We start from the raw sequence: 25,150 nt of genomic DNA, 5'->3' as shown, positions 1-25,150 counted from the left end.
GTCATGTCAGCCATGCCCAGATTTGGTGCCTTCATCCCCCTCCTCCTCTTCATCTTCCTTGGGGCCTCCTCCCATTGTCACACAGACACGGTCAATGAATGTAAGAATCACACGGCCTTTGTGCCCGGGCACAGCCTGGCTGGGGAGGTCATCGATGTGACCACGATGGTCAGGAAGGGGGCTTATCTGGTGGACAACAACCACTGACAGCAAAAGGACAGTACCTGCATCCTGTGCCAGAACCGACTGCAGAGGCCAGTGGCAGAGGCTGCCTCTGGCCGCAGTGGACTGGAGAGTCCACATCTCGTGCCGCCGGAAGCTGAGTAGCTCGGTGCAGCAGTCAGCGATGGGCATTATGGAGTCCGCAGCGTCCACAGTGCAGAATGACTGGAAGGTGGGGCTGGACATGCCTGTGAAGCCCAAGGTTAAGGTCCAGGTGGCGCTGGCCAGATCGCATTCCAAACTGATGACTTTCGTGGTAGACCACACACTGATGGACAAATACAGCTTTGTGAGCCACGAGGTCTCTTGCGGCTATTACAGGTGAGAGCCAGCCTGGGTCGGGAGGCATCACCTGGAATTCAGATCACAGCAACACCACACAGAGATATGGGGCCTTTCTCCTTTAGGGGGTGATGGCTCCAATCTAGGTCCAGAAGGGAGGGACTGGCAGGCTCAGTGGGGCAGGGAATGGGACACGGAGCCTTCCCCTCTAGAAGGCACTATCTACCACCTGTGACTGGCCAGCTATGGGGGATTTTCTTCTCTTGAGTCTCAGGACTGCCCAGCAACCTGCCGTGGCCAGAGTGGGGGCAGTCTGTCATAACTATCAAGCAGCCGGCAGTATCCCCAGCAAGATTGTGAGATTCAGCAGAGTGGGTGGTTGCTTTGAGTAGGAGCCACCTGCTTAGATCCTTACTTGTGGGTTGGCTGGGGCCTTAGGATACGCAGCTAATGACCTCAGCTGACTCACCGGGCTGAGTAGCATCCACCTCTTGTGTCCCTGACCAGGTTCCGGGTCAGCGAGATGCCCCCACTCACCAGCCATTTCACTCTGGCGCTGGAGAACCTCCCAGAGCAGTACGACAGCAAATCCAAGCTGGAGTACCAGCAGCTAATCAGCAACTATGGCACCCACTACCTGTCCCAACTGCAACTGGGGGGCTGGGCATGGGACGTGACAGCCATGCGAGTCTGCAAAGCGTCAATGAGCAGCTTGACTGACAACGAGATCAAGGACTGCTTGAGTATGGAGGTGGCCATGCGGGAGAGCGGCCTGGGGAAGCTGGTGGTGATAGTGAAGACAGTCAGTGGCCTGTGAGGGGATTACTTTACCGCTATGGATGCCTTTGTCAAGGTCTTCTTTGAGAGAAGGGAGATCCGAACTGACACCATCTGGGTCAACAACAGTCCCATCTGGAACGTCCCCTTGGACTTCGGTACCGTCCGCATCACCAGTGCCAGCAAGATCCGAGTCCAGGTCTGGGACGAGGACAACAAGTGGGACGATGACCTGCTGGGAAGCTGCGACATCCCGCTGGAGGCTGGGGGGCCCCACCAGAAGGATTGCTACCTGAACCACGGCCGCATCTGGTTCCAGTACAGCCTGCGCTGTGGGCCCCACCTCGGGGGGCCGAGCTGCTTCGACTATGTCTCCCAGCCACCCCAGCAGAGCACAGCCAAGGGGAAGGAGGTGGAGGCCTTCTGGTGAACCCCACAGACAGGGGATCGGAGTGGGGCATGGGTGTGCATTGATCAATAGCACCCCTGTCCCCCAGAGCATTTCCTAGTTCCCGCTCTGCTGATGCTACTGGGCTTCATGCTGTCACCCCTGCTCGGGAATCTGTGTCTTCTATGCCACAAGAGACTGTCTGCTCCTGTGGGCCCGTCATCCTCACAGCTCCCTCTGGGAAAATATCCCAGATCCATCAGACCAGTGTGTCCAGTGATTCCAGTCATGCAATGTATCCATCCAACCAACTAACCAAAATATATACCTACTGCAGCCAACCTATCTGCCCCACCCCATCAAACCAACCATCAGCCAACCAACCCACAAATTGTTTCATTTATGTTATCCAACATATTCAGCCAGCTAACCACCAACCAATGAATGTATCCAGTGCATCCAAACAAACAATAAATGTTATCTAGCATATCCAACGTAAAAAGCCAGCCAGCCAACGAAGGTGTTTAGGCTGTCCCATGTAACCAGCAAACCAACAAATTTATTTAGCGTATCCAGCCAACCTTCCAACCAATTCAACCAATGTATCCAATGTATCCATCCAACCAACCAATCAGTGTATGTATCTAGTGCATCTGATGTATTCAAGAAACTAATGCCTTATGTACGTCCAACCAACCTGTGTAGCCAGTGCAAGCAAGCAACCAATGAATGTCAAGTTCATCCAGTCAACCAATATGTGCCGGCAATGCAACTAATCCCTCAGCCCATGTATCCATCCACCCACTGTAATTACCGGTCTAGTGCATCCAGCTGAAAAGAGATCATCAGGAGCAAAGCTAAGCCCCTGTCCTATTGTGGCATCAGGGATTAACCCTCTGCAGAAACCCAAAGATATTCCAGGGAGGGACATGATTCTGAACTCCCAGGGAATGGACATGGTTCTGAACTCCCAGGGTCCTCATTCACTAGGGGGCTGTTCCCTAACTGTCATTTATCTTACTTTCCACTACTACCCAGCAGCTTTGGGATTAATTATCTCATCCTGAATGTGCAGGCCCCACCCACCATCCCTGCTCAGATGGTCAGCAGTGATGCAGATATATCACATCCTCTTGGTAGGAAGTCATGCCACAGGGCTGTTGATTCCAGCTGTCATCAGGCTCAGGGAGAGGGCACTGCATTGGGGTCACATTGGGAAGGGCAAATTCCCCCTAATTTGGGGATTAAAGCATTTTACTGCTTCACCCCTATCTGCATCTGTGAGAGCCTAGATTAATAGCTCCATTGTGCAGTTAACTGGTGAATGATGGTTGTTAACTCTGAACCCTACTGATTGCAAGTTAAATATCTCCTGTCTGGAAAACTGCCATGCAGCTTTGCAGCTCCACAGCAAAATTATTTGCTTCTGGGAGGATTCCAGCTCTCTGAATGTCTTACAAATGTATCTCCCTGCTTCAATAAATGTGTGTGAAAGCAAATTTCTAAGCAGAAAGCCTTGTCATTCTTCCAACCTCAGTGGGCTGGACCCAGATGTAGAGTAGAAATGAGTAGCTGCAATACTTGGAACACTAGGGGGAGCTCTGGGCCAGAGGGGCTACAGTGTAAAGTGGCTAATGCCAGTCAATGCGAATGGCTTCTGTCGGGGACAGAGTGGGGGTGGGAAAGAGATACAGGGAGATGGGCAGTGTTCTTAGAGGGGCATTAATATCCCCGAGCTGATATTAGCAAGACTCTGCTATTGCCAAGGGGTTACGAGGAATTTTCCCTTAAAGTGGATTCAGCTCTCATCTGACTTTTGAACAGGGGGATTGGCTGGCTCAGGGGGCTGGCGAATGGGACACGGGGCCTTTCCCCTCTAGGGGTCGCTGGTTCTGATCTGGCCCCAAGACATGGCTGGCCCCGGGGGCTGGGGAATTATAGTAATAGTCCTCCTCTACTGGTGTATCTCTGATTCCCTCCAGCAGTTGGCAGCCTGGATTCGTAAAGCCCCCAGGCAGTTGATCAGCTAAATCAGGGGTGGGCAAACTACAGCTTGCAGGCTGCGACTAGCATGTCAGACCTTTTAATCCGGCCCTCGAGCTCTTTCTGGGGAGCAGGGTTGGGGGCTTTCCGTGTGACTCCCAGAAGAGGTGGCATCTCCCTTCTCCGGCTCCTACTCGTAGGGGCAGCCAGGGCGCTCTGCACACCCCAAGCGCCGGCCCCCAAAGCTCCCATTGGCTGGGAACCATGGCCAGTGGAAGCTGCAGGGGCGGCACCTGCAGACGTGGCAGCGTGCAGAGCCGCCTTGCTGGCACCAGACCTCCGCATAAGAGTCTGAGGGGAGACATGTCACTGTTTCCAGTAAGCGCCACCAGGAGCCTGCACCCCTGATCCCCTCCCAGGCCCCAAACCCCTGCCCTAGCCCTCATCCCCCTCTCATACTCGGAACCCCTTGGTCCCAGCCCAGAGCACCCTCCTACACCCCAAACCCCTCAACCCCAGCCCCGCACCCCAAGCCAGAGCCCTCATCCCCTCCCGCACCCCAACCCTGAATTTCATGAGTATTCATGGCCCTCCATACAATTTCCATATTTGGCCCTCAGACCAAAAAGTTTGCCCAACTGTGAGCTAAATGCACCTACAGGTCAGTTCCTACAACGCATAGAAGGTGTTAGCAGGGGGTGGGGAGCGGCTCTGAATTCCTGACCTGTCCCTGGAATGAAGGCTGGGATCACGGTGCAGAGCCTGAGAGATGGGGCGGCTCCGGAGAGCCGGCGGGAGTGTGGTTGAGACGCATGGTGGACTGAAGAGGATCTTTCCATAGCCTCCTCCTGCCCCACCACACACCCAGTGGCTTCAGAGCAAGCTCCTTCAGGGTACATGGTCCTAGCTGGCACAGCCCACCTCCATCCTGCTGCCCCCTAGCCCTCCCCCTGCCCTGGTGCCTTCACACTGGGAGATGAGGAGCATAAAATCAGCACGTTTCTGCAGTGCCCAGGGCAACATTACAAGCTGATAGGGGGCAGCGGGCTGGGCGGAAATGGGAGCCCAGCGGCTGGTGGTACAGCAGAGATTAGGGAGTGGGGGGGAGATCAAGGACGTGGCGACACTTACGAGACACACGGGCCAACACAGGCATCTCGTAGCTTGAACCATGGCCCAGTTGTGGTAGTGGAAGGGGGTGCAAACATTCATCCCAGAGCCCGGATCAGGAAGCGGGGAGCCACAAAGGCCAGGCCAGGATGGGGCTGGGAGGCAGGAGACCGCAGGGCAGAGTGGTCCCACCTGCAAGCTACTTCTGCACCGAGGGAGGTGCAAACTGTGGCCGAGTGCTAAGGTCACAGAGCCCAGTTGGGGAACTGGGAGCCAAGCGGTGCAGACCAGGATGGAGCTGGGGCGTAGCCCACCCCAGAGCAGAATGCTCCTGCTGGGAAGCAGTCGGGTGGAATCATGGGGCACAGGCCAGGAGAAAAAGGGGCCTGGGAGATGTGGCAGAACGGGGACGGGATTCCCGTAGCCCCCTCCCCTAGAGTGATGGCCCCCCTGCCTCGCACATGTAGCCCCTCTGACTCAAGATGCAGCATCGGGCAGCGCTGCTCTTCTAGCGGCAGGAAGAGCGGTTCTGACCACAGGCTTCCCCCCGCCCCTCGCTGCAGCTGCACGGTGCTGGGGCAGGGAGAGAGCGCCTGCGACGTCAGTGATGGGGGAGTGGGGGGAGATCCCAGAGCTCCCTGCCACACCCGCTGCCGCGCCAGTCAGAGCTGCCCCGCCGTCCAAGCCTGGGCCTTTCTCATCGGCCCTGCCAGCCCCGGGACAGTCACCCCCAGCAGGTGAGTGAATGGTGGAGGGAGAATCTCTGGGCTCCCAGGCCCCTCCTGGAGCTGGGGATAGAACCCAGGAGTCCTGGCTCCCAGGTCTTCCCCCCTCCCCGGCTCTAACCCACTTGATCCCACTCCCCTCCAACAGCCAGGACAAGAATCCAGGTGTCCTGACTTCCATCTCCCCTTCCCCCCAAACATCAAGCCTTTCTCATTAGTACTAACTGGGGATGTAGAAAGCTTCACTTTGAGATCTGTCAGATTGTTTCTTTCTACCAGATCTAGACCCCAGAGGTAGGAAGAGTTTAAGATGTGAAGAAGTTCTATCTATCTATCTACCTATCCCCATACACCCCTCTCATCTATCTAATCTATCTATCTATCTATCCCCATACACCCCTCTCATCTATCTATCTATCTATCTATCTATCTATCTATCTATCTATCTATCTATCTATCTATCTATCTATCTATCTATCTATCCCCATACACCCCTCTCATCTATCTATCTATCTATCTATCTATCTATCTATCTATCTATCTATCCCCATACACCCCTCTCATCTATCTATCTATCTATGTATCTATCTATCTATCTATCTATCTATCTATCTATCCCCATACACCCCTCTCATCCATCTATCTATCTATCGAATCGTCTTATATGACTGTTTATCACACTGAAAGGAACTTCAAAATTGATGGGCACCCGCAGAGCTGTGGGGGTGGGGGGAACCCCGTTCTGCGTTAGCAGGGGGCTGTGGGTTGGGGTTGAGGGGCACCAGCAGAGCTGGTCGTGGGGAGCTCAGTGCAGGACGAGCAGCGGGCCGTGGGTTGAGATTCCTCTTTCCCTTCCACGGGTCAGAGCTCCAGCCCTTATGTGACGAGTGGAAACACATACACACACAAGCTGGGGTGACATCCCACCCCCGCCCCTCTCCAGCTTCACTCTAAGTTTCAGTTTCATGTTCTGAGACATCCTGTGTCAGAGAGATTTTCACTCCTTCAACAACAGCCCCTGTGACCCACAAATCATGTTGGGGCATAGTCCCACCCCCCTGGTAGAGAGTATGTGGGAGGGCAGGATACCAGGCTAGCTGGACCCATGGGTCTGATCCAGGGTGGCAGGGAGGGGGCAGGATACTGGGCTACATGGGACCATGGGTCTGATCGAGGGTGGCAGGGAGGGGCAGGATAGCAGGCTCGCTGGACCCATGGGTCTAAACTAACTGCAGTGCACCTAAAAGAAAAGGTGTTAACTATGGATATAGGAGAAGTGCAAGGCACCCAGACTCCCAATTTCACTGGTATTTGGGCCCTGCTTTGAGGAGCCCAGTGTGGATGTAACTTTAACAGCATGTTAATGTGTGGAACTGCCAGCCACAGGATTGTTGTTAATGCAGAATCTCTCCGTGATTCTCCCTGCAGGGTCATTCAGAGACCGACATCCCCTCTCGGCCATGCCCAGACCCAGGTCCTTCTTCCCCCTCCTCCTACTCATTCTCCTCCCTGGGGTCTCCACCCATTGTCACACGGGCACAGCTGAGGAGTGCGAGGAGCACACGGCTTTTGTGCCTGGGCACAATCTGGTAGGAGAGGGCATCGACGTCACCACACTGGGTAGGAAAGGGGCCTACTTGGTGGACACCAGCCACTGGCAGCGCCCGGATGGGACCTGCACCCTGTGCCGGAACTCGCTGCTGGAGGGGCAGCTGCAGAGGCTGCCGCTGGCTGCGGCGGACTGGAGGGAGAAGGTTTCATGCCGCAGGAAACTCTCCAGCGCCGTGAAGGAGTCGGCCATGGGCATGGTCCGTGCGGCGAACGCCGTGGTACAGAATGACTGGAAGGTGGGGCTGGAAGTAGAAGTGAAGCCCGGCGCCAACACCCAGGTGACGCTGGCCGGCTCGCACTCCAAACTGGCAGAGTTCAGCACGGAGAAGTCTCAGCAAGACAAATACAGTTTCACCAGCCATGAGGTTTCCTGCGCATACTATACGTAAGGGGCAGGGGAGGGGCAGGAGGGAGAAGAAGACTAGAGGTAGGGGTTAGCATGAAGATTAGAGGTTATGTGTTGGGTGCCAGTGAAGGCTGGGGCTGAGGGGGAAGGTCAGGGGTTGGGTACAGGTGAAGGCTGGGGGTGAGGGGGGAGGTCAGTGGTTGGTGCTTTTAAAGTCAAAGGGTGAGGGGCAAGGTCAGGGGTTGGTTGTTCCTGAAGGCTGGGGGTGAGGGGGAAGGCCAGGGTGTGATGGCTTGGGTCAAAGAGACCCCCTTGGGACAGCCACCTGATGTGCTGAGAGTACTTCTGAGCCCATTTTCCCTGGCACCTTGGGACTTCAGTATCCTGTCTTCTTGAGCCAGACACATCTGGTCTGAACCACATCCCCCAAAAACTGCAGGGTTAACTAAAAATGGCTTAAAAAGTGCTCCTGTCTCTAGCATCAAGACACCCAGTTCCCAATGGGATCCAAACCCCAAATAAATCCGTTTTACTCTGTATAAAGCTTATACAGGTTAAACTCATAAATAGTTTGCCCTCTATAACACTGATAGAGAGACATGCACAGCTGTTTTCTCCCCCAGGTATAAATTACTTGCTCTGGCTTAATTAAGAAGCAAAGAGTGATTTTATTAAATATAAAAAGTAGGATTTAAGTGGTTTCAAGTAATAACAGACAAAACAAAGTAAATTACCAGTCAAAATAAAACAAAAACATGCAAGTCTAAGCCTAATACAGTGGGAAACTAAATGCAGGTAAATCTCACCCTCAGAGGTGTTCCAATAAGCTTATTTCACAGACTAGACTCCTTCCTAGTCTGGGTCCAGCAATCACTCACATCCCTGTAGTTACTGTTCTTTGTTCCAGGTTCTTTCAGGTATCTCTTGGGGGTGGAGAGGCTATCTTTTGAGCCAGCTGAAGACAAAAGGGAGGGGTTTCCAGGGCCTTTTATATTCTCTCTCTTGTGGGTGGAAACCCCTTTGTTCTCCTGTGCAAAATCACAACAACAAGATGGAGTCTGTAGCCACCTGGGCAAGTCTATGGATGATTCAGCTTTTTCAGGCCGACGCCATTGTTTACATGTTTGTTTGAACATTCCCAGGAAAGCTCAGGTGTGGATTGGCATCTCTCAAGGTCCATTGTTAGCTAAATGCTCCCCATTACTTGAATAACCCCTTCACACTATGTCAACTAAATCTGCCTTAGGTGCTTCCTACAGCAAACACTTTAAATACAAGCATAGAGCCAACGCTCATAACTTCAGACATAAAAATGATGCATTCATATGAATAGGATGAATATATCCAGTACATCATAACCTTTGCAAAGATATGTTACATGGCATATCTAGCATAAAACATGTTCCAGTTATGTCATATTTACATTCATAAGCATATTTCTATAAAGCATTATGGGGTGCAATGTCACACAGGGGTTGGATGCGGGTGAAGGCTGGGGATGAGGGAGAAGGTTGGGGTTGGGTGCTGGAAAAGGCTGGGGGTGAGAGTGAAAGTCAGGGGTTGGGTGCTGGTGAAGGCTGGGGTGAGATTGAAGGTCAAGGATTGGTGCTGGTGAAGGCTGGGGGTGAGGGGGAAGGTCAGGAGTTGGTGCTGGTGAAGGCTGGGAGTGAGGGGGAAGGTGAGGGAGCTGCTGAAAGCTGAGGGTGAGGAGGAAGGTCCGGGGTTGATGTTGGTGAAGGCTGAGGGTGAGCAGGAAGGTCTGGGGTTGGTGCTGATGAAGACTGGGGGTGAGCAGGAAGGTCAGGGGTTGGGTGTCGGTGAAGGCTGGGGGTGAGGGGGAAGGTCAGGGGTTGAGTGCTGGTGAAGGCTGGGGGTGAGGGGGAAGGTCAGGGGTTGAGTGTCAATGAAGGCTGGGGGTGAGGGGGATGGTCAGGAGTTGAGTGTCGGTGAAGGCTGGGGGTGAGGAGGAAGGTTGGGGTTGGTGCTGGTGAAGGCTGGGGGTGAGGGGGAAGGTCAGGGGTTGGTGCTGGTGAAGGCTGGGGGTGAGGAGGAAGGTTGGGGTTGGTGCTGGTGAAGGCTGGGGGTGAGGAGGAAGGTTGGGGTTGGTGCTGGTGAAGGCTGGGGGTGAGGGGGATGGTCAGGGGTTGAGTGTCGGTGAAGGCTGGGGGTGAGGGGGAAGGTCAGGGATTGGTGCTGGTGAAGGCTGGGGTGAGGGGGAAGGTCAGGGGTTGAGTGTCAATGAAGGCTGGGGGTGAGGGGGATGGTCAGGAGTTGAGTGTCGGTGAAGGCTGGGGGTGAGGAGAAAGGTTGGGGTTGGTGCAGGTGAAGGCTGGGGGTGAGGGGGAAGGTCAGGGGTTGGTGCTGGTGAAGGCTGGGGGTGAGGAGGAAGGTTGGGGTTGGTGCTGGTGAAGGCTGGGGGTGAGGAGGAAGGTTGGGGTTGGTGCTGGTGAAGGCTGGGGGTGAGGGGGATGGTCAGGGGTTGAGTGTCAGTGAAGGCTGGGGGTGAGGGGGAAGGTCAGGGGTTGAGTGTCGGTGAAGACTGGGGGTGAGGGGGAAGGTCAGGGATTGGTGCTGGTGAAGGCTGGGGTGAGGGGGAAGGTCAGGGGTTGAGTGTCAATGAAGGCTGGGGGTGAGGGGGATGGTCAGGAGTTGAGTGTCGGTGAAGGCTGGGGGTGAGGAGGAAGGTTGGGGTTGGTGCTGGTGAAGGCTGGGGGTGAGGGGGAAGGTCAGGGGTTGGTGCTGGTGAAGGCTGGGGGTGAGGAGGAAGGTTGGGGTTGGTGCTGGTGAAGGCTGGGGGTGAGGAGGAAGGTTGGAGTTGGTGCTGGTGAAGGCTGGGGGTTAGGGGGATGGTCAGGGGTTGAGTGTCGGTGAAGGCTGGGGGTGAGGGGGAAGGTCAGGGGTTGAGTGTCGGTGAAGACTGGGGGTGAGGGGGAAGGTCAGGGGTTGGTGCTGGTGAAGGCTGGGGGTGAGGAGGAAGGTTGGGGTTGGTGCTGGTGAAGGCTGGGGGTGAGGGGAAAGGTGAGGGGTTGAGTGTCGGTGAAGGCTGAGAGTGAGGGGCAAGGTTAGTGGTTGGTGTGGGTGAAGGCTGGCAGTGAGGAGGAAGGTCAGTCATTGGTTGCTTGTGAAGTTTCAGCGGAGAGTGATTAGTAGAAGTTCCAAAGATTGTTTCCCCTCACTATCGAAAGTGTATACCTTATTTTCAGTCTCCTTTTGTGTAGCTTCAACTTCCAGCCATTGGATCTTGTTACATGATTACTACTCAAACTGTCTTGCTATTCACCTAACAACTCTGTCATGAACTTATGACACAAATGTGTGGGTGTAGCAACAAAACATTTACAAATACACATCAGCCTTGGCCATCTTTAAGCATTTAAGGAATAGGAAGATTTTCAGCAGGAAACATAAGTGTGACCAATCTTCTGGAGAACATTTCCCAACCATCTATGTTCTCCTTCAAGCTGAACCAACAAAGATAGGTCCATGGTGCAAGCTTTTTAAAGGTTTTTATTTTAATAGGGACTTTCCTAGATTCCCTTGTGGGGTGGTTTGACACCAAGTTTTTTTCTAGCAAAGTTTCAGGTTAAAGAAATCTTCACTTTGATGAGATTGTTTGTGGCTCTCCATAGCATAGTCACAGATAACATAATTGCTAGCTAGTTTACCCATGGAGCAAAAGACTTTTAGATCTACAATGTGCCTCTGAGCATGTTTACGACCAGCACTTAAAGATTTATATCAACTCTCCTATGCAGAGCATGAACCCCCAAAGTACTGTCACCAGCTGGCCTGCCCTTTGAAGCAAGCTGGGCTCAGTTTTGCCTGTGATTTAGCAGCTAGTCCTCAGTTGATGAGCTGGCAAGATCAGGGCTAACTAGTAACACCTGCTGGGTGTCCTGGGGCTTGATTAGGAGGACTGACTTCAACTGTGGTGGTGAAGCAGGGAGGACACTACTTAAACAGAGCTGGGAACCTAGTGGAAGGAGAGACCCAAGATAGAGGAATGAGGGTGAGTTCCTGATGAGGAAGAAGATCCAGTTGTTTGGAAGTGGTGGTGGCCAGAAAGCAGAGCTGTAGGAGCAGGGTTACCTCTTGGAGAGGAAAGGAGAGGAGCCGAGCCGAGCCCTGAGCCAGGGGTGGTGAGTACCCACATGTGATAGAAGTCCATGAAAGCCAGAAGGCTAGTTTAAGTGGTACTTGGACACCCAGAAGGGAAAAGCCCAATGTCGGTCAGTACCCGGACAAGGGGGATGAACTGAGGTGGAGCCCCTAGAGCTGAACCCTGCAAGGGGATTTGGACGGAGAGCTGAATCACAGAAGACCCAGAGAGGATGTCCGGGGAAGAGACCAGCTGTGATATATCACTGCGGCTGAAAAATTAGCCCCCAGAGGCAAAGTCCCTTGCAACACCGTGGCCAGGCATGAGGGGGCGCCCTCAAGGTGAGGGTGCACATTTGCAAAAATGTACTTACTTCTTCCACAACGTAGACTAACAGCAAATAGTCTAAGATGTCAGGAAGCACTAGGAAAGGAATAGCTAATAAAACAGAAAATATCCCAAAGCCACTATATAAATCCATGGTACGCCCATCCCTTGAATGCTGAGTGTCGTTCTGGTTGCCCCATCTCAAAAAAGATTTCTTACAAACGGAAATGGCCCAGGGGGAGCTTCCATAGGAGGAGGGATTAAAAAGACTCGTCAGCTCAGAAAAGAGACGACTAAGGGTGGGGTGGATATGACAGAGGTCTATAGAATCATGACAGGCGTGGAGAAAGCGAATGGGGAAGAGTTATTTACCCCTTCACATAATACAGGAACCAGGGGGTCACCCGAGGAAATTAACAGGCAGCAGGTTTCAAACAAACAAAAGGAAGTATTTCTTCACGCAATGTACAGGACTCGTACTGTGGAACTCATTGCCAGGGGATGTTGTGAAGGCCGAAGGTATAACAGCATTCAAAATATATTAGATAAGTTCATGGAGAGTAGGTCCATCCGTGGTTATTAGCCAAGATGGGCAGAGACTTAACCCCATGCTCTGGGTGTCCCTAAACCTCCAGCTGCAAGAAGCTGGGACTAGACGACTAGGGATGGATCACTCAAAATTGCCCTGTTCATTCTCTCTGGGGCACCTGTCATTGGCCACTGTCGGAAGACAGGACACTGGGCTAGATGGACCTTTGGTCTGACCCAGTATGGCCGCTCTTATGTTATAAGCTGCATAGGGCTGTTTTATGGCCAACGGTGTTATCTAGTTTGGCATATGAGGTCTGTAATGTTGACAGAAGACAGGATTCCTCCTAGGCATTGGTTTAGCCAGCTTAAATCTTTCATATAAGGCAATAACATGGTGTAACCGGTTGGCTCTGGGGCAAACCAACCCAGAGAAAAGCAGGAGCCACATCTGGGAGAGATCAGGGGGGTGGTTGTATAATGAGAAGCCGGAGGCAACAGCAAGTGGGAAAATGCTCAGATTCTGGCCTGGTAGGCCTGGGAAGAGGAAGAGAAAACTTGGTTGTGTGGACTTTTGAACCGACTTGAAACTTTATTTTGAATATTTGTTCATGGACTGAAACCCAACCGGAGAAGGGATGTGAATGGACAGAGGTGCTCGTTGAGTATCTTGAACAGGCCAAGAGGGGAACCTGAGTCAGGCTGCCAGGAGCATGATCATAGGCCATGGGCGGGGGGGGAGGGAAGGGGGCAGTTACAAGCAATGAGATCACAAGCGCATAAAATACACTAGTATGTACTCCAAGCATCCTGTGTAACCTGTATAAAAGTAATTGAATCTCGCATCAATTCAGTAAAGGTGCAGGCAACATATAAGACTAAATTTCCATGGGAAGCAAACCCTTGGTCATGAGCTCTTCAGTCTAGCAGAGGGAGGTCTAACATGATCCCGTGGCTGGAAGTTGAAGCTAGACAAATTCAGACAGGAAATAAGGTGTGAATTTGTAACAGTGACAGGATTAATCACTGGAACGATTTACCAAGGGCTGCAGTGGATTCTCCATCATGGCCAATTTTTAAATTGAGATGGATGTTTTTTCTTAGAAGACCTGCTCTAGTTCGAACGGGAATCAATTCAGGGCAGTTCTCTGGCCTGTGTTATCCAGGAGGTCAGACTAGATGACCAGAAGGGTCCCTTCTGGACTTAGAGTCTGTGGATCTAGAACACTGAGCTCTACCCCTACAAGTTGCCGATGTCCAACAGTACGTCACATGGTGGCCATTTCTCTCTCCCAGGTTCCGCATTACCCACAAACCTCCTCTCACCAGACATTTCATCCGGGCCTTGAGGGACCTCCCGGAGGATTACACCCGCAGCTCGCGGCTCGAGTACCGTCAGCTGATCAACACCTACGGCACCCACTATGTGTCCCAGCTGCAGCTGGGGGGCCGGGTGCGGGATGTGACGGCCGTGAGGGTCTGTGAGGCAGCGCTGGATGGGGTGACAGCTGATGAGGTCAAGGACTGTCTGAGCCTGGAGGCCTCTGCCAGCATTGGGGCCGGGAAAGGCAGGGCCCAGGCGGCCTTCAGCCAGTGTGAGGAGCAGAAGAAGAAGAAGAACTTCAAGCGGACCTTCCACGAGACCTACAGCGAGCGTCACACCGAGGTGACGGGCGGCCACAGCCACGCTGACCTGCTGTTCTCTGAGGGGCAGGACGCCGGGGTGTTCTCGGCCTGGATGGACAGCCTCAAAGCCAGCCCCGGTCTGGTGTCCTACTCACTGCACCCCATCCACAACTTGGTGAGGCAGGACAGCCCCAAGCGGGAGGTGCTGAGGCGGGCGGTGAGTGAGTACATCGCCGAGAGGGCCCTGTGGAGGAATTGCACCCACAGCTGCCCTCCGGGGACCCAGCGCAGCGCCCATGACTCCTGCTCCTGCGTCTGCCCCGGGGACGGCTCCACCAACACCATGTGCTGCTCGCGGGAGCGGGGTCAGGGGAAGCTGACGGTGACGGTGGAGCGGGCCAGCGGCCTGTGGGGCGACTACACCAGCCGCACAGACGCCTACGTCAAGGTCTACTTCCAGGACCGGGAGGTGCGGACGGCAACCGTGTGGAACACCGACAACCCGGTCTGGGACGTCCACCTGGACCTGGGGCACGTGCGGGTGGCGGAGACCAGCCAGCTCCGCCTCCAGGTCTGGGACGAGGACAACAAGTACGACGACGACCTACTAGGGACATGCGACGAGCCGCTGCGCTCTGGAGAGAGTCGCCACCAGGTCTGCTACCTGAACCACGGCCGGCTGGACTTCCGGTACAGCCTGGTGTGTGGTCCCAGCCTGGGCGGGCCCCACTGCTTGGACTATGTCCCCCAGGGCCCCGGGAACTATGGGGCAGCCCAGGGTTAGCTCAGAGGGATGTTCCAGGACAAGCAATTCGCCCCACCTCGCCCCCGCAGCCAGGGGTCTCCCCTCTCCCCCGGGGCATCTGCCGTGACCTCACTTCACCAGGAGCTGGGTGGGCTCTCTCTCACGGGGGGTGACGGGGCTCCGGGGGTAGCAATGGAGGGGCGAGAGCATGAGCGTCCCACACAATAAAGGAAAGGGAGAGCTGACTGAGCCGCCCTGGTGTCTCGCTCTGTGGATCCCCCTTTGCCCCCGCCCTAGCACTGGGCCCTCAGCCCCCTCAACTGACCCTCAAGTCCCTCCTTCACCCCCTATCTTACCCCCAGTGCCCCTCCCCCATTTCTTCCCCCGATCCCTACTGGCCCTCCCACCCCATCAATGAAAAATTCCTTCCTGAACCCCAGACCCCAGCCCACACATGGAGGGCGAGGAGACAGGTTTACCCCACACACTCATCCCAGCACACACACGGGCGCAGGGGGGGGCTCGGGTCCCCCCAGTTCTTGGCACACACACGGGGGGGGGACGACTCAGTCCCTCCCGATCTTGGCACAGCCAGGTGGGTGTGGGGGAGAGGCCGGGAGAAAGGCTCAGTGCAGCCCCATGCCTAAACCCTACCACTCCCCCTACCCCGTGTCCCCGCCCCTCCCCACATCTGTCCTGAGCCCCCCCCTCTCCATATAGCCCCGCCCATCACTGGGGGCCCCGCCCCTCACGGCAAGCTTCGCCTGGTGTCATTCATTTTATTTTCTTCTTCCCTCCCCCAGGCTGGGCCCCGAAATAAAATTCAAGCCTTTGGCTGAAGCAACCATGAGTCAGATGCTTTGGTGTCATGCTCGGATTCCTGCCTGAAACTTCCCCGCCTGGGTCTAGGGCAGGGGCCAAAGCACTGCCTCTGGGGGGTGCCCCAGCACCCACAAAGACAGCCTGTCTCCCCAGCAAGTCCTTGGCTTTGAATAGAACCCAGGAGTCCTGACTCCCAGGTCCCCCACTGCTCTAACCGCTCAACCCCACTCCCCTCCCAGGGCTGGGGTGAGAACCCAGGAGCCCTGGCTCCCAGCCCCCCCTGCTCTAACCACTCAACCCCACTCCCAGCTGGGGAGAGAACCCAGGAGCCCTGGCTCCCAGCCCCCCCGCTCTAACCACTCAACCCCACTCCCAGCTGGGGAGAGAACCCAGGAGCCCTGGCTCCCAGCCCCCCCGCTCTAACCACTCAACCCCACTCCCAGCTGGGGAGAGAACCCAGGAGTCCTGGTTCCCAGCCCCTAGACCCCACTTTGGATTGACACTGGGATCAGGGAGATCAGGATCCAGCCCTTCCCCCCAGCCATCTCCCCCTTGCTCCAGTCCAGGGAAAGTCCCTCTTTCTCCCCAGTTGCCAAGCCCAGTGCTGACATCTGTGCCTGGCATGGGTGGGGCGGCCCCTGGAAACTCTGTGACTCCAGCACTCAGCACCGGGAGCTGCGGGGGCAGGCAGCAGCCAGTGGCTAGGGAATGTGCCCTGATCCCCAGCCGGGAGCCCTACTCTTTGCTCGCACAGGTAACCTGGGGGCAGGGAGCCCGGGGGGACAGGATGGGCAGGGGGGCCAGAGCCAGGCTGGGGTGCAGGGGGAGGGAGCAGCTGATATGCTGGGGTCTGTGTAGGTGGGCGGGGGGAGCACTGTACCCCAGTGCCCATGCTGGTGCTTCCCAGGGCTCTCTGGGGGGCTGTTCCCTGGTGCCCCACCCCAGAGGTGGCTGCATCCAGGAGCTGGGCGAGCTGTCCCTGTGCAATGTTGTGTGTGCTGCTGTTATCCAGCTGCCCTGCCCCAGGGGGGTTGCATCCCAGCACCGGGCGAGCCGTCCCTATACAGCATTGTGGCTGGCTCTTCTCCAGCTGCCCCACCCCAGAGCTGGCTGCATCCCAGAACTGGGCAAGCCATCCCTGTGCGCTATTGTGTTTGGCTGTTATCCAGCTGCCCCACCCCAGAGGTAGCTGCATCTGAGTGCCAGGAGAGCCGTCCCTGTGCGGTGTTGTCTGTGCAGCTGTTATCCATATGCCCCACCCCAGAGCTGGCTGCACCTCAGTGCCAGGTGAGCCATCCCCATGCAGCATCACAATCTGGCTGTTCTCCAGCTGCCCCACCCCAGAGCTGGCTGCACCTCAGTGTCATGCAAGGGATCCTGGCACATACAGCAATTTAGGATGTCAGATGAGAAGGGCATTCAGGACAAGGGTGTCTGTCTGTCTGTCCCTGTTGCCCCCTGCTGGAGGGAATCAGGCATTGTGTGTGAGAGAGAGAGAGAGAGAGAGAGAGAGAGAGCAATGACACCCTCTAGTGGCTGCAGCTCACATGGGGGATTCAGTTCCAGTCATAATGAGGGGAGGGCCAGGGGTGTGCACAAGCATGCAGGTGCATGTCTGCACCTCCATCTGTTGGAGGAAATGTGAACTACCCACCCACATGTCTCAGGTCCCCTACTACACACAACTAAACCCAGTGCACCCTAGTGGACTGAATCAGAAATGCCAGCCTGTGTGTGTCATAGCCCCTATACTGTCCACACCCAGCAGCAATTCTCCTTTAGGTTCGGAGGGCAAGGTGGGGCAGGTTACAGTGTAGGTGTGTTGCAGATCTCTCATCACAGATCCAGGGAGGGTTGCAGCAGCATAGAGGCTGCTGTGATGCTGCTAGGATGTGATGTGCCTGTGGAACTGCCTGCCACTGGATTGTAGCTAATGAAGGCTCTCTCTGTTTTCTCCCTCCAGGGAGACTTAGAGACCAGGTGAGGGATCCCATCACACTAGCCAAGCCCAGATCCATTGCCTTCATCCCTCTCCTCCTCCTCTTCCTTCTCCAGGGGGTCTCCCCCTACTGCTACACAGGCAAAGCTGAGGTGTGCGGTGAGAACACGGCCTCTGTGCCTGTGCACAATCTGGTGGGGGAGGACACCGACTTCACCACACTGGAGTGGACGGGGGCCTACCTGGTGGACACCAGATTATGCCGCCGCCCAAACAGCACCTGCAGCCTGTGCCAGAACCCGCTGCGGGGGCGGGGGGAGCTGCAGAGGGTGCCTCTGGCTGTGGTTGACTGGAGGGTCCTGCAACCGGGACCTCAGCAGCTCGGGGGAAGCGTCAGCCATGGACGTGGCCCGGGCAATAACGTCGGATGTGAAAAATGACTGGAAGTCGGAGCTGGGGCTGCCGGATGAGTCCCCTGTCCTGGCCCTGGGGGGGGTGTCCCAATCCCGGCTCGCTGGTTATGCCTACCAGAAGGAGCTGCATGACAGGTACATGTTCATATGCCACGAGGTGTCCTGAGTGTATTGCAGGTGAGAATCTCCTGCAGCGCCCCCTGCTAGCCCCCACCCTGCTCCCTGCAGCCCAGTGTCCCCAGCCGGGCCCCTGCCCTGCTCCCTGCAACCCAGTGCCCCCTGCCGGCCCCCTGCCCTGCTCCCTGCAGCCCAGCGCCCCCTGCCGGCCCCCTGCCCTGCTCCCTGCAGCCCAGCGCCCCCTGCCGGCCCCCTGCCCTGCTCCCTGCAGCCCAGCGCCCCCTGCCGGCCCCCTGCCGGCCCCCCGCCCTGCTCCCTGCAGCCCAGCGCCCCCTGCCGGCCCCCCGCCCTGCTCCCTGCAGCCCAGCGCCCCCTGCCGGCCCCCCGCCCTGCTCCCTGCAGCCCAGCGCCCCCTGCCGGCCCCCCGCCCTGCTCCCTGCAGCCCAGCGCCCCCTGCCGGCCCCCCGCCCTGCTCCCTGCAGCCCAGCGCCCCCTGCCGGCCCCCCGTCCTGCTCCCTGCAGCCCAGCGCCCCCTGCCGGCCCCCCGTCCTGCTCCCTGCAGCCCAGCGCCCCCTGCCGGCCCCCCTGCCCTGCTCTCTGGAGCCCAGCGCCCCCTGCCGGCCCCCCTGCCCTGCTCTCTGGAGCCCAGCGCCCCCTGCCGGCCCCCTGCCCTGCTCTCTGCAGCCCAGCGCCCCCTGCCGGCCCCCTGCCCTGCTCTCTGCAGCCCAGCGCCCCCTGCCGGCCCCCTGCCCTGCTCTCTGGAGCACAGCGCCCCCTCTCGGGCCCCCTGCCCTGCTCTCTGCAGCCCAATGCCCCCTCTCGGGCCCCCTGCCCTGCTCCCTGCAGCCCAGCGCCCCCTGCCGGCCCCCTGCCCTGCTCCCTGCAGCCCAGCACCCCCTAGCACTGCATTGAGGTGATAAGGTCAGCACTGACTGCTAGGGATGCCACAGGGAGGACACTTGGGAAGGTGGGGCCAGTTTGTTCAGGGGGAAGGTGCCAGGGGTCTCTCTGGTTGGCTCCGAACTCCTCTCTCTTTCCCCTCTGGGCAGGTTGAGGATCCCCCAAGACCCCCCCGCTGACACCCCACTTCTCCCGGCCCTGAGCCGCCTCCCACCGAGCTATGACTCAGCCGCATACCGGCCCTTCCTGGCCATGTATGGCACCCACTACATTGGCCAGGCGGTACTGGATGGGCTGACGGCTTCCGACATCAAGGCGTGCCTGGTCTCACAGTTCTCACTGAACCTGGGCTTGGGGCCACTTCCCTCAAACTCTGCGGGCCGTGAGTGGAGCAGCCACTGGTACAAGTGGCTCTCCCAGGCGGCCTGGAGCACCGCACCGTGCCGACCTGGGGTCTTCTCGGCTTGGGTGGAGAGCCTCAAAACCAGCCCCAGCCTGGTCTCCTACTCTCCGACGCCCAGCCACGCCTTGGTGGGGCCAGACGACCCCAGGCGGGAGGCACTGAGGCAGGCAGCGAAGAAGTACGTGGCTGAGCGGGGACAGAGGAGGAGTTGCCCTCGTAGCTTCCCCGAGGGGGGCAAAACCTACTCCTGGGACCCCTGCAAATGCGACTACTCCATGAGCCGCCTCACCGACTCCACATGCTGCTCACACGAGCGGGGCATGGCCCAAATGAAGGTCCACTTGTTACGGGCCGAAGACCTGCGGGAGGACCCCACGTCTGCCACCGACGCCTACGTCAGGTTCTTGTTCCAAGGCCAGCGGCTGCAGACGGGCTACGGTGAGGAAGATAACGACCCCATCTGATTCAATGACCTGGACTTTGGGTGACGCTGCCGGCGTGGCCCAAAATGGAAATGGAGGGGTGGGACAGTGACCTGTGGGAGAATGACCTCGTGGACCGCTGCTCCACTGACCTCGAGGTCAGCAGGGATGTCAGACATACCTGCCACCTCGCACATGGCCACTTGAAGTTTTCCTACACGCTGGAGTGCGGGCCCAACCTCGGGGGCCACCGCTGCCAGGAGTACGTGCCTGCGAGAGGCTGAGGGGATAGAACCCAGGAGTCCTGGCTCCCAGCCCCCGCTGCTGTAACCCACTAGCCTCCCCTCCCCGCCCAGAGCTGGGATCCGAAACCAGGGGCCCCAGCTCCAAGTCTCACAAGAAAAAAAAAAGGGCCTGAAACAAGCCCAACCCATCTCAGAGGAATGAGTTGTGTGTGTATTTGTGTGTGTGTGGGGGGGGGGTGTTATACAAATTCCATTCTCTTTTTTTCAGTAGTTCCAGTTCTTTGCTGCCAAAACAGGAAGTTACACATTAAAAATAATAAGCGCTCACGGACTTCCCTTGTTAAGGAAAGAGGTCACCCTCTCGCTCGCCACCCGCCGCGGGCTCCGGTGCCTCGTGGTGGGACGTTCCCGCGTGGAACCGTTGAAGCATCTTCCGGCGCGGGATGCAGCGAGGGGGCGGGATTTTCTTCACTGAGCGGGAGCGGGGGCTCCTCAAATTCTGATGACGGGCATGAGTCACCGAAACCGCGCCGACCACCGGTTTTATGGCGCGACTTTGGTCGGGTGAGCAGACGTCCCGCTTTCATAGGGACAGGCCCAAGAGTCGGGGCTCTGTCTTACAAAGGAACCCCCCGGCTCCGTCCCGATTTTTCGCATTTGCTCTCGGGTCACCCTACGCTTTGTGCCGAAGACTCTTCGTACACAAAGGAAAGAAGCTACCTCCAAATAAAACAAGCCCCCAAACTCCCACAGGCCGCCGCTCTCAAAAAAATTGAAGCAAAGCCCAAATACACTTATTCGAGGTGGACTTGACCACGTCTGGTGCCCTCTGGCACCTCCTCCCGGGAACGCCCTCCGGGAGCCCCGCTCCCTGCTGCTCTGGCCCCGCTCTGGTGGGCTGGGAATCTCCTGACCAGGCTTAGTCCTTGTCAGGTGTTAAACTAGGGGGGTTGCACCCTCCGATGCTGCTGGAATTTGAGCTCATTGCACCAGCGCTCTCTGTGCCCCCCTCCCTGTGACTCCTCCCCCCATTTCCCAGGGACTCTGTGTGCCCCTGTCTTCTCCCCATGCCGGGGACTCTATGCCCCCCCCAATTCTCCTCCCCCTATGCTGGTGGCTCTGAGGGTCCCCCTTCCCCCTCCCCTCATGCTGGGGGCTCTGAAGGTCCCCATCCCCCTCCCCCCATGCCGGGGGGTCTGTGGGCCCCCCCATCCTCCTCCCCCCATGCCGGGGGCTCTATTGCCCCTCATTGTCCCCCTTCCTCATGCTCTGTGGGCCTCCATTGTCCCCCCTCCCCCCATATAGGGGCTCTGTGGGCCCCTCCATTGGCCCCTCCCCCCATACCAGGGGCTCTGTAGGCCCCCCATTCCACCTCCCACTATGTCAAGGGCTCTATGTGCCCCCCATTGCCCCCTTTCTCATGTCTTTTCTTCCTACCACAGAGCTCCATGGGTCAGGGCATTGACATTTTCAATGCCGTAGGGACACAAGGGAAGAGATGACTGGGCCCTTCTGAGATGCTGGCAGGAGTTAATCTGGCTCCAGGGCGGGGCACTGACTGACTCTCATGGGGTAGGAAAAGGGATCTTCCCCCTCTAGGGGGCGCCGGCTCCTATCTTAACCCAACAGCCACCCCCACCCAAGGGGTGTGTGAGATGCAGCTGCCTCTGGGGTGGAGCGGAGGGGACCTGTCAGGGCGTGGCCATTTCCTTCCCATTTCAAAGGGGACCTCGCAATCCACATCAAAGCCCGCAGCCATGCGTGGGGCCAGGGCTGGGCTGTAGATGGAGGCAGAATGCTGCAGCCTCTGGGGCCCACCTTTTTTGTGGCCACATGAGTCACGGGCTGCCAGTAAACTCGTGAGCAGAGACGGCACCAGGATGTGGCCAGAAGCCTGCTCCCACCAGCAGGCAGCCTTGCACAGCTGCCATCCCTCCCCGTGGGGAGCGTGAGAATCAAGACCACAGAGGTCAGCGCAGCTCTGGGGGGCAGAGCCACATCAGAGCAGGGCTGGGCCCTGTGCAAAGAGAAGTGAGCATCAGTTGGATTGTTTTACAGCTGGGGACACTGAGGCACGGAGAGGGCGTGGGTAAGCCAAGCAGGAGGCTGGGGATAGAACCCAGGAGTCCTGGCTTCCGGTCCCGTCCCCCCTGCTCAACTCTAGCCCCTGGACCGCACTCCCCTCCCAGAGCCCAGGATGGAACCCAGGAGTCCTGTTTACTAGCCCCCTCCCCCCGCAACCCACCAGAGCCTACTCCCCTCTCAGAGCTGAGGCGGGAACTCTAGTGGGTTAAGTCTGTGTGGCCTTGTGTGACAGACACAAGAAGGAAGGACACTGGGAGCCTTTGCAATGGAAACTAGGCCATGGAGACCTTTATTGTGCCAGTAAGCCATACTCCCTTTCCCAGATCCAGCCCCTGAGCTGCGGGGCTGGTTGGGAGCAGGACATGTGGTCTTTCTCCTCTAGGAGGTGCCGGCTCCACTCCGGCCCTAGGGCACGGGACAGGCTGGCTCAGATGGGTGGGGAATGGGATATAGGGCCTTTCCCCTCTAGGGGGCGCTTTCTGCTCCAATCCCAGTTTGGGGGTGGGTGGGACTTGACCTTGTGTTTTGATAAGGACTGAGGTGGGGTTCTATCTGAAACGAACTGTCCTCTGGGGCTGGGGGGAGCCATGGGTGGAGCTGCTGGGGATGTTGCTGCTGTGAAAGGCCGACCTTGTCTCCCAGAAGACCCAACAAGACCAACACACACAAGAGTGGAGAGAAAAGACCGGCAGAGAGAGAGAAAAGCTCAGCAGCTGTCACTGGCGTTGACCCTCCCTTGTAGCCTCACAGCTGGAGAAACACAGCCCCAGGAATAGTCCCTGACTCTGGGGGTGCTCCAGGGCTGGAGCACCCAAGGGGAAAAAATGGAGGGTGCTGAACACCCACCAGCAGCTCCCCAGTCAGCACTTCCCCTCCCTCTCCATGCCTCTCATCAGCTGTGATCAACTGTTTTGCAGCGTGCAGGAGGCACTGTGGTGGGGGCGGGAGGAGCGAGGGCACGATGCACTTGCGGGATGGAGCATGTCAGGGTTCCCTCCCCACTCTGAACTCTTGGGGTACAGATGTGGGGACCTACATGAAAGACCCCCTACGCTTATTTCTACCAGCTTAGGTTAAAAACTTCCCCAAGGCACAAATTCTTCCTTGTCCTTGGACAGTATGCTGCCACCACCACGTGAGTTAGACAAAGATTCAGGAAAAGGACCACTTGGAGTTCCTGTTTCCCAAAATATCCCCTCAAGCCCCTTCACCCCCTTTCCTGGGGAGGCTTGAGAATAATATACCAACCAATAAATTAGCCAAGTGAGCACAGACCAGACCCTTGATTTTTAGGACACTAAAAACCAATCAAGTTATTAAAAGCAGAACTTTATTATAAAGAAAAAAGTAAAAGAAAAACCTCTGTAAAATCAGTATGGAAGGTAATTTTACAGGGTAATAAGTTTTAAAACACAGAGGATTCCCCTCTAGGCAAAACTTCAAAGTTACAAAAAACAGGAATAAACCTCCCTCTTAGCACAGGGAAAATTCACAAGCTAAAACAAAAGATAATCTAATGCATTTCCTTGCTTTACTTACAAATTTTGTAATCTTAGATGCTTATTTCAGGTAGGGTTTTAGGAGAGGTTTCTTTCCTGCCTGGTCCCTCTCTCTGTCCCGAGAGAACACAACAAAGAGACACAAACAAAACCTTCCCCCAGAGATTTGAAAGGATCTTCTTCCCTTATTGGTCCTTTTGGTCAGGTGCCAACCAGGTTATTTGAGCTTCTTAACCCCTTACAAGTAAAGGAGGGATTTTTTGCTACCCTTAGCTGTATGTTTATGACAAGGTAGAATGTGGCGGGAAGAGGCAGGGCAGGGGTGGGGCCTTGGGGGAAGGGGTAGAGTGGGGGGGGCCTGGGGCAGAGCTGGGGGTCAAGCACTTGTGGCCCCAGGCCCTGCTCTGATCAGTCACTTCAAGATGTGGCAAATTTGTCCCAGCGATGGGCCCGTTTCAGGGCTGCCTGTTGGGGATGGACATATTCCTGGAGGTTCTATCGCATTAATGAAAGATTAATCTTCAATTCCTGGAGACTCCAGGCCAATCCTGGAGGGTTGGCGAACATGGCCATTTCGGGTGTTGCAAAAGATGTGGCCTGGGCCAACTGAACCAGACTCTTCTCAGAGAGAGGCGAAAAGAGCGAGAGAAAGAGGTGAGAGAAGAAAGAAGAGGGGGAAGGAAAAGACGAGCAAAAGGGAGGGAGAGGGAGCAGGACGACCACATCTCACCTCCCCGGCTGTGTTTGGGATTTAGCCAAACCCAGTGGAGGTGGCAATGTCACCCGGGTGCCTCTGTCTGGCCTGATCCCAGCTCAGCTCCAAGGCCCAGGATAATGAAGGCCCAATGACATCATGGTGGAGCCCCGAGATGGTACCGATGGCTCCCATCTGTCCACCCAGCTCCCTTCATCCCCACCCCCAAGTGCTCCCTGAAAGGGGGCAGTTGCCGGAATACCCCTCCCCTCCCACTTTTGTCCACCATTCAGGATTGTTTTATTTTTTAAAACCCTCAAAGCATTTTATTTGACAGCACGTAATATTTTTTATGGGCTTTCACTTTGCCAAAAAACTGAATTTTTGGTGGGGGGTTAAGCCAAAATGAAATCCCCACTGCCGAGTTTTTGGCATCACTCCAAGTCATTACATTTGAGGAGGATTTGATGTAGGGAAGGACCAGGGGCGAGAGTGGATCACAAATTCAATGAGTCAAGACCGTGATGCAGATGCAAAAAAGGCTTAAGGAAAGATGCGGACACACTAGAGAGAGTCCAGAGGAGAGCAACAAAAATGAGAAAAGATTCAGAAAACCTGACCTGTGAGGAAAGGTTAAAAAACTGGGCGTGTTTAGTCTTGAGAAAACAAGGGGACTCAAGAACAGTCTTTAAATATGTTCAGGGCTGGTATAAAGAGGACGGGGATCAACTGTTCAGGTAGGACAAGAAGTAACGGGGTTAATTGGCAGGAAGGGAGATTTAGGTTAGAAGAGAGCAGGAAAAACTTTGATCAGCAGCACAGAAAAGGCCCCTTCCCTGCAT

The 25,150-nt window shown here is 56.3% G+C and overlaps 1 protein-coding gene and 2 pseudogenes across 1 annotated transcript; all 3 read left to right on the top strand.

The window, feature by feature from the left end:
• On the top strand, nt 1–1,321 carry LOC140912269 (perforin-1-like; annotated as a pseudogene).
• A 5,606-nt stretch (nt 1,322–6,927) lies between these two features.
• LOC140913714 (perforin-1-like) lies at nt 6,928–14,808 on the top strand. Its single transcript, XM_073350517.1, has 2 exons — nt 6,928–7,483; nt 13,695–14,808. The coding sequence occupies exons 1-2, from the start codon at nt 6,948–6,950 to the stop codon at nt 14,806–14,808; spliced, it is 1,650 nt and encodes a 549-aa protein (XP_073206618.1). The 5' UTR covers nt 6,928–6,947.
• Nucleotides 14,809–16,299: 1,491 nt separating this feature from the next.
• Nucleotides 16,300–20,069, top strand: LOC140912234 (perforin-1-like; annotated as a pseudogene).
• Nucleotides 20,070–25,150: the final 5,081 nt, after the last annotated feature.

The sequence above is a fragment of the Lepidochelys kempii genome, chromosome 6 (genome assembly GCF_965140265.1).
Source record: "Lepidochelys kempii isolate rLepKem1 chromosome 6, rLepKem1.hap2, whole genome shotgun sequence".
NCBI lineage: Eukaryota > Metazoa > Chordata > Testudines > Cheloniidae > Lepidochelys > Lepidochelys kempii.
This window is presented reverse-complemented; position numbering and strand designations above follow the sequence as displayed.

What these genes read in the sequence shown, in the direction of transcription:
- LOC140913714 (XM_073350517.1), top strand. Translation starts at nt 6,948, where the DNA reads ATGCCCAGACCCAGGTCCTTCTTCCCCCTCCTCCTACTCATTCTCCTC. An exon ending in GTTTCCTGCGCATACTATAC is followed by an intron (nt 7,484 to 13,694) that starts GTAAGGGGCAGG and finishes TCTCTCTCCCAG; the next exon opens with GTTCCGCATTACCCACAAAC.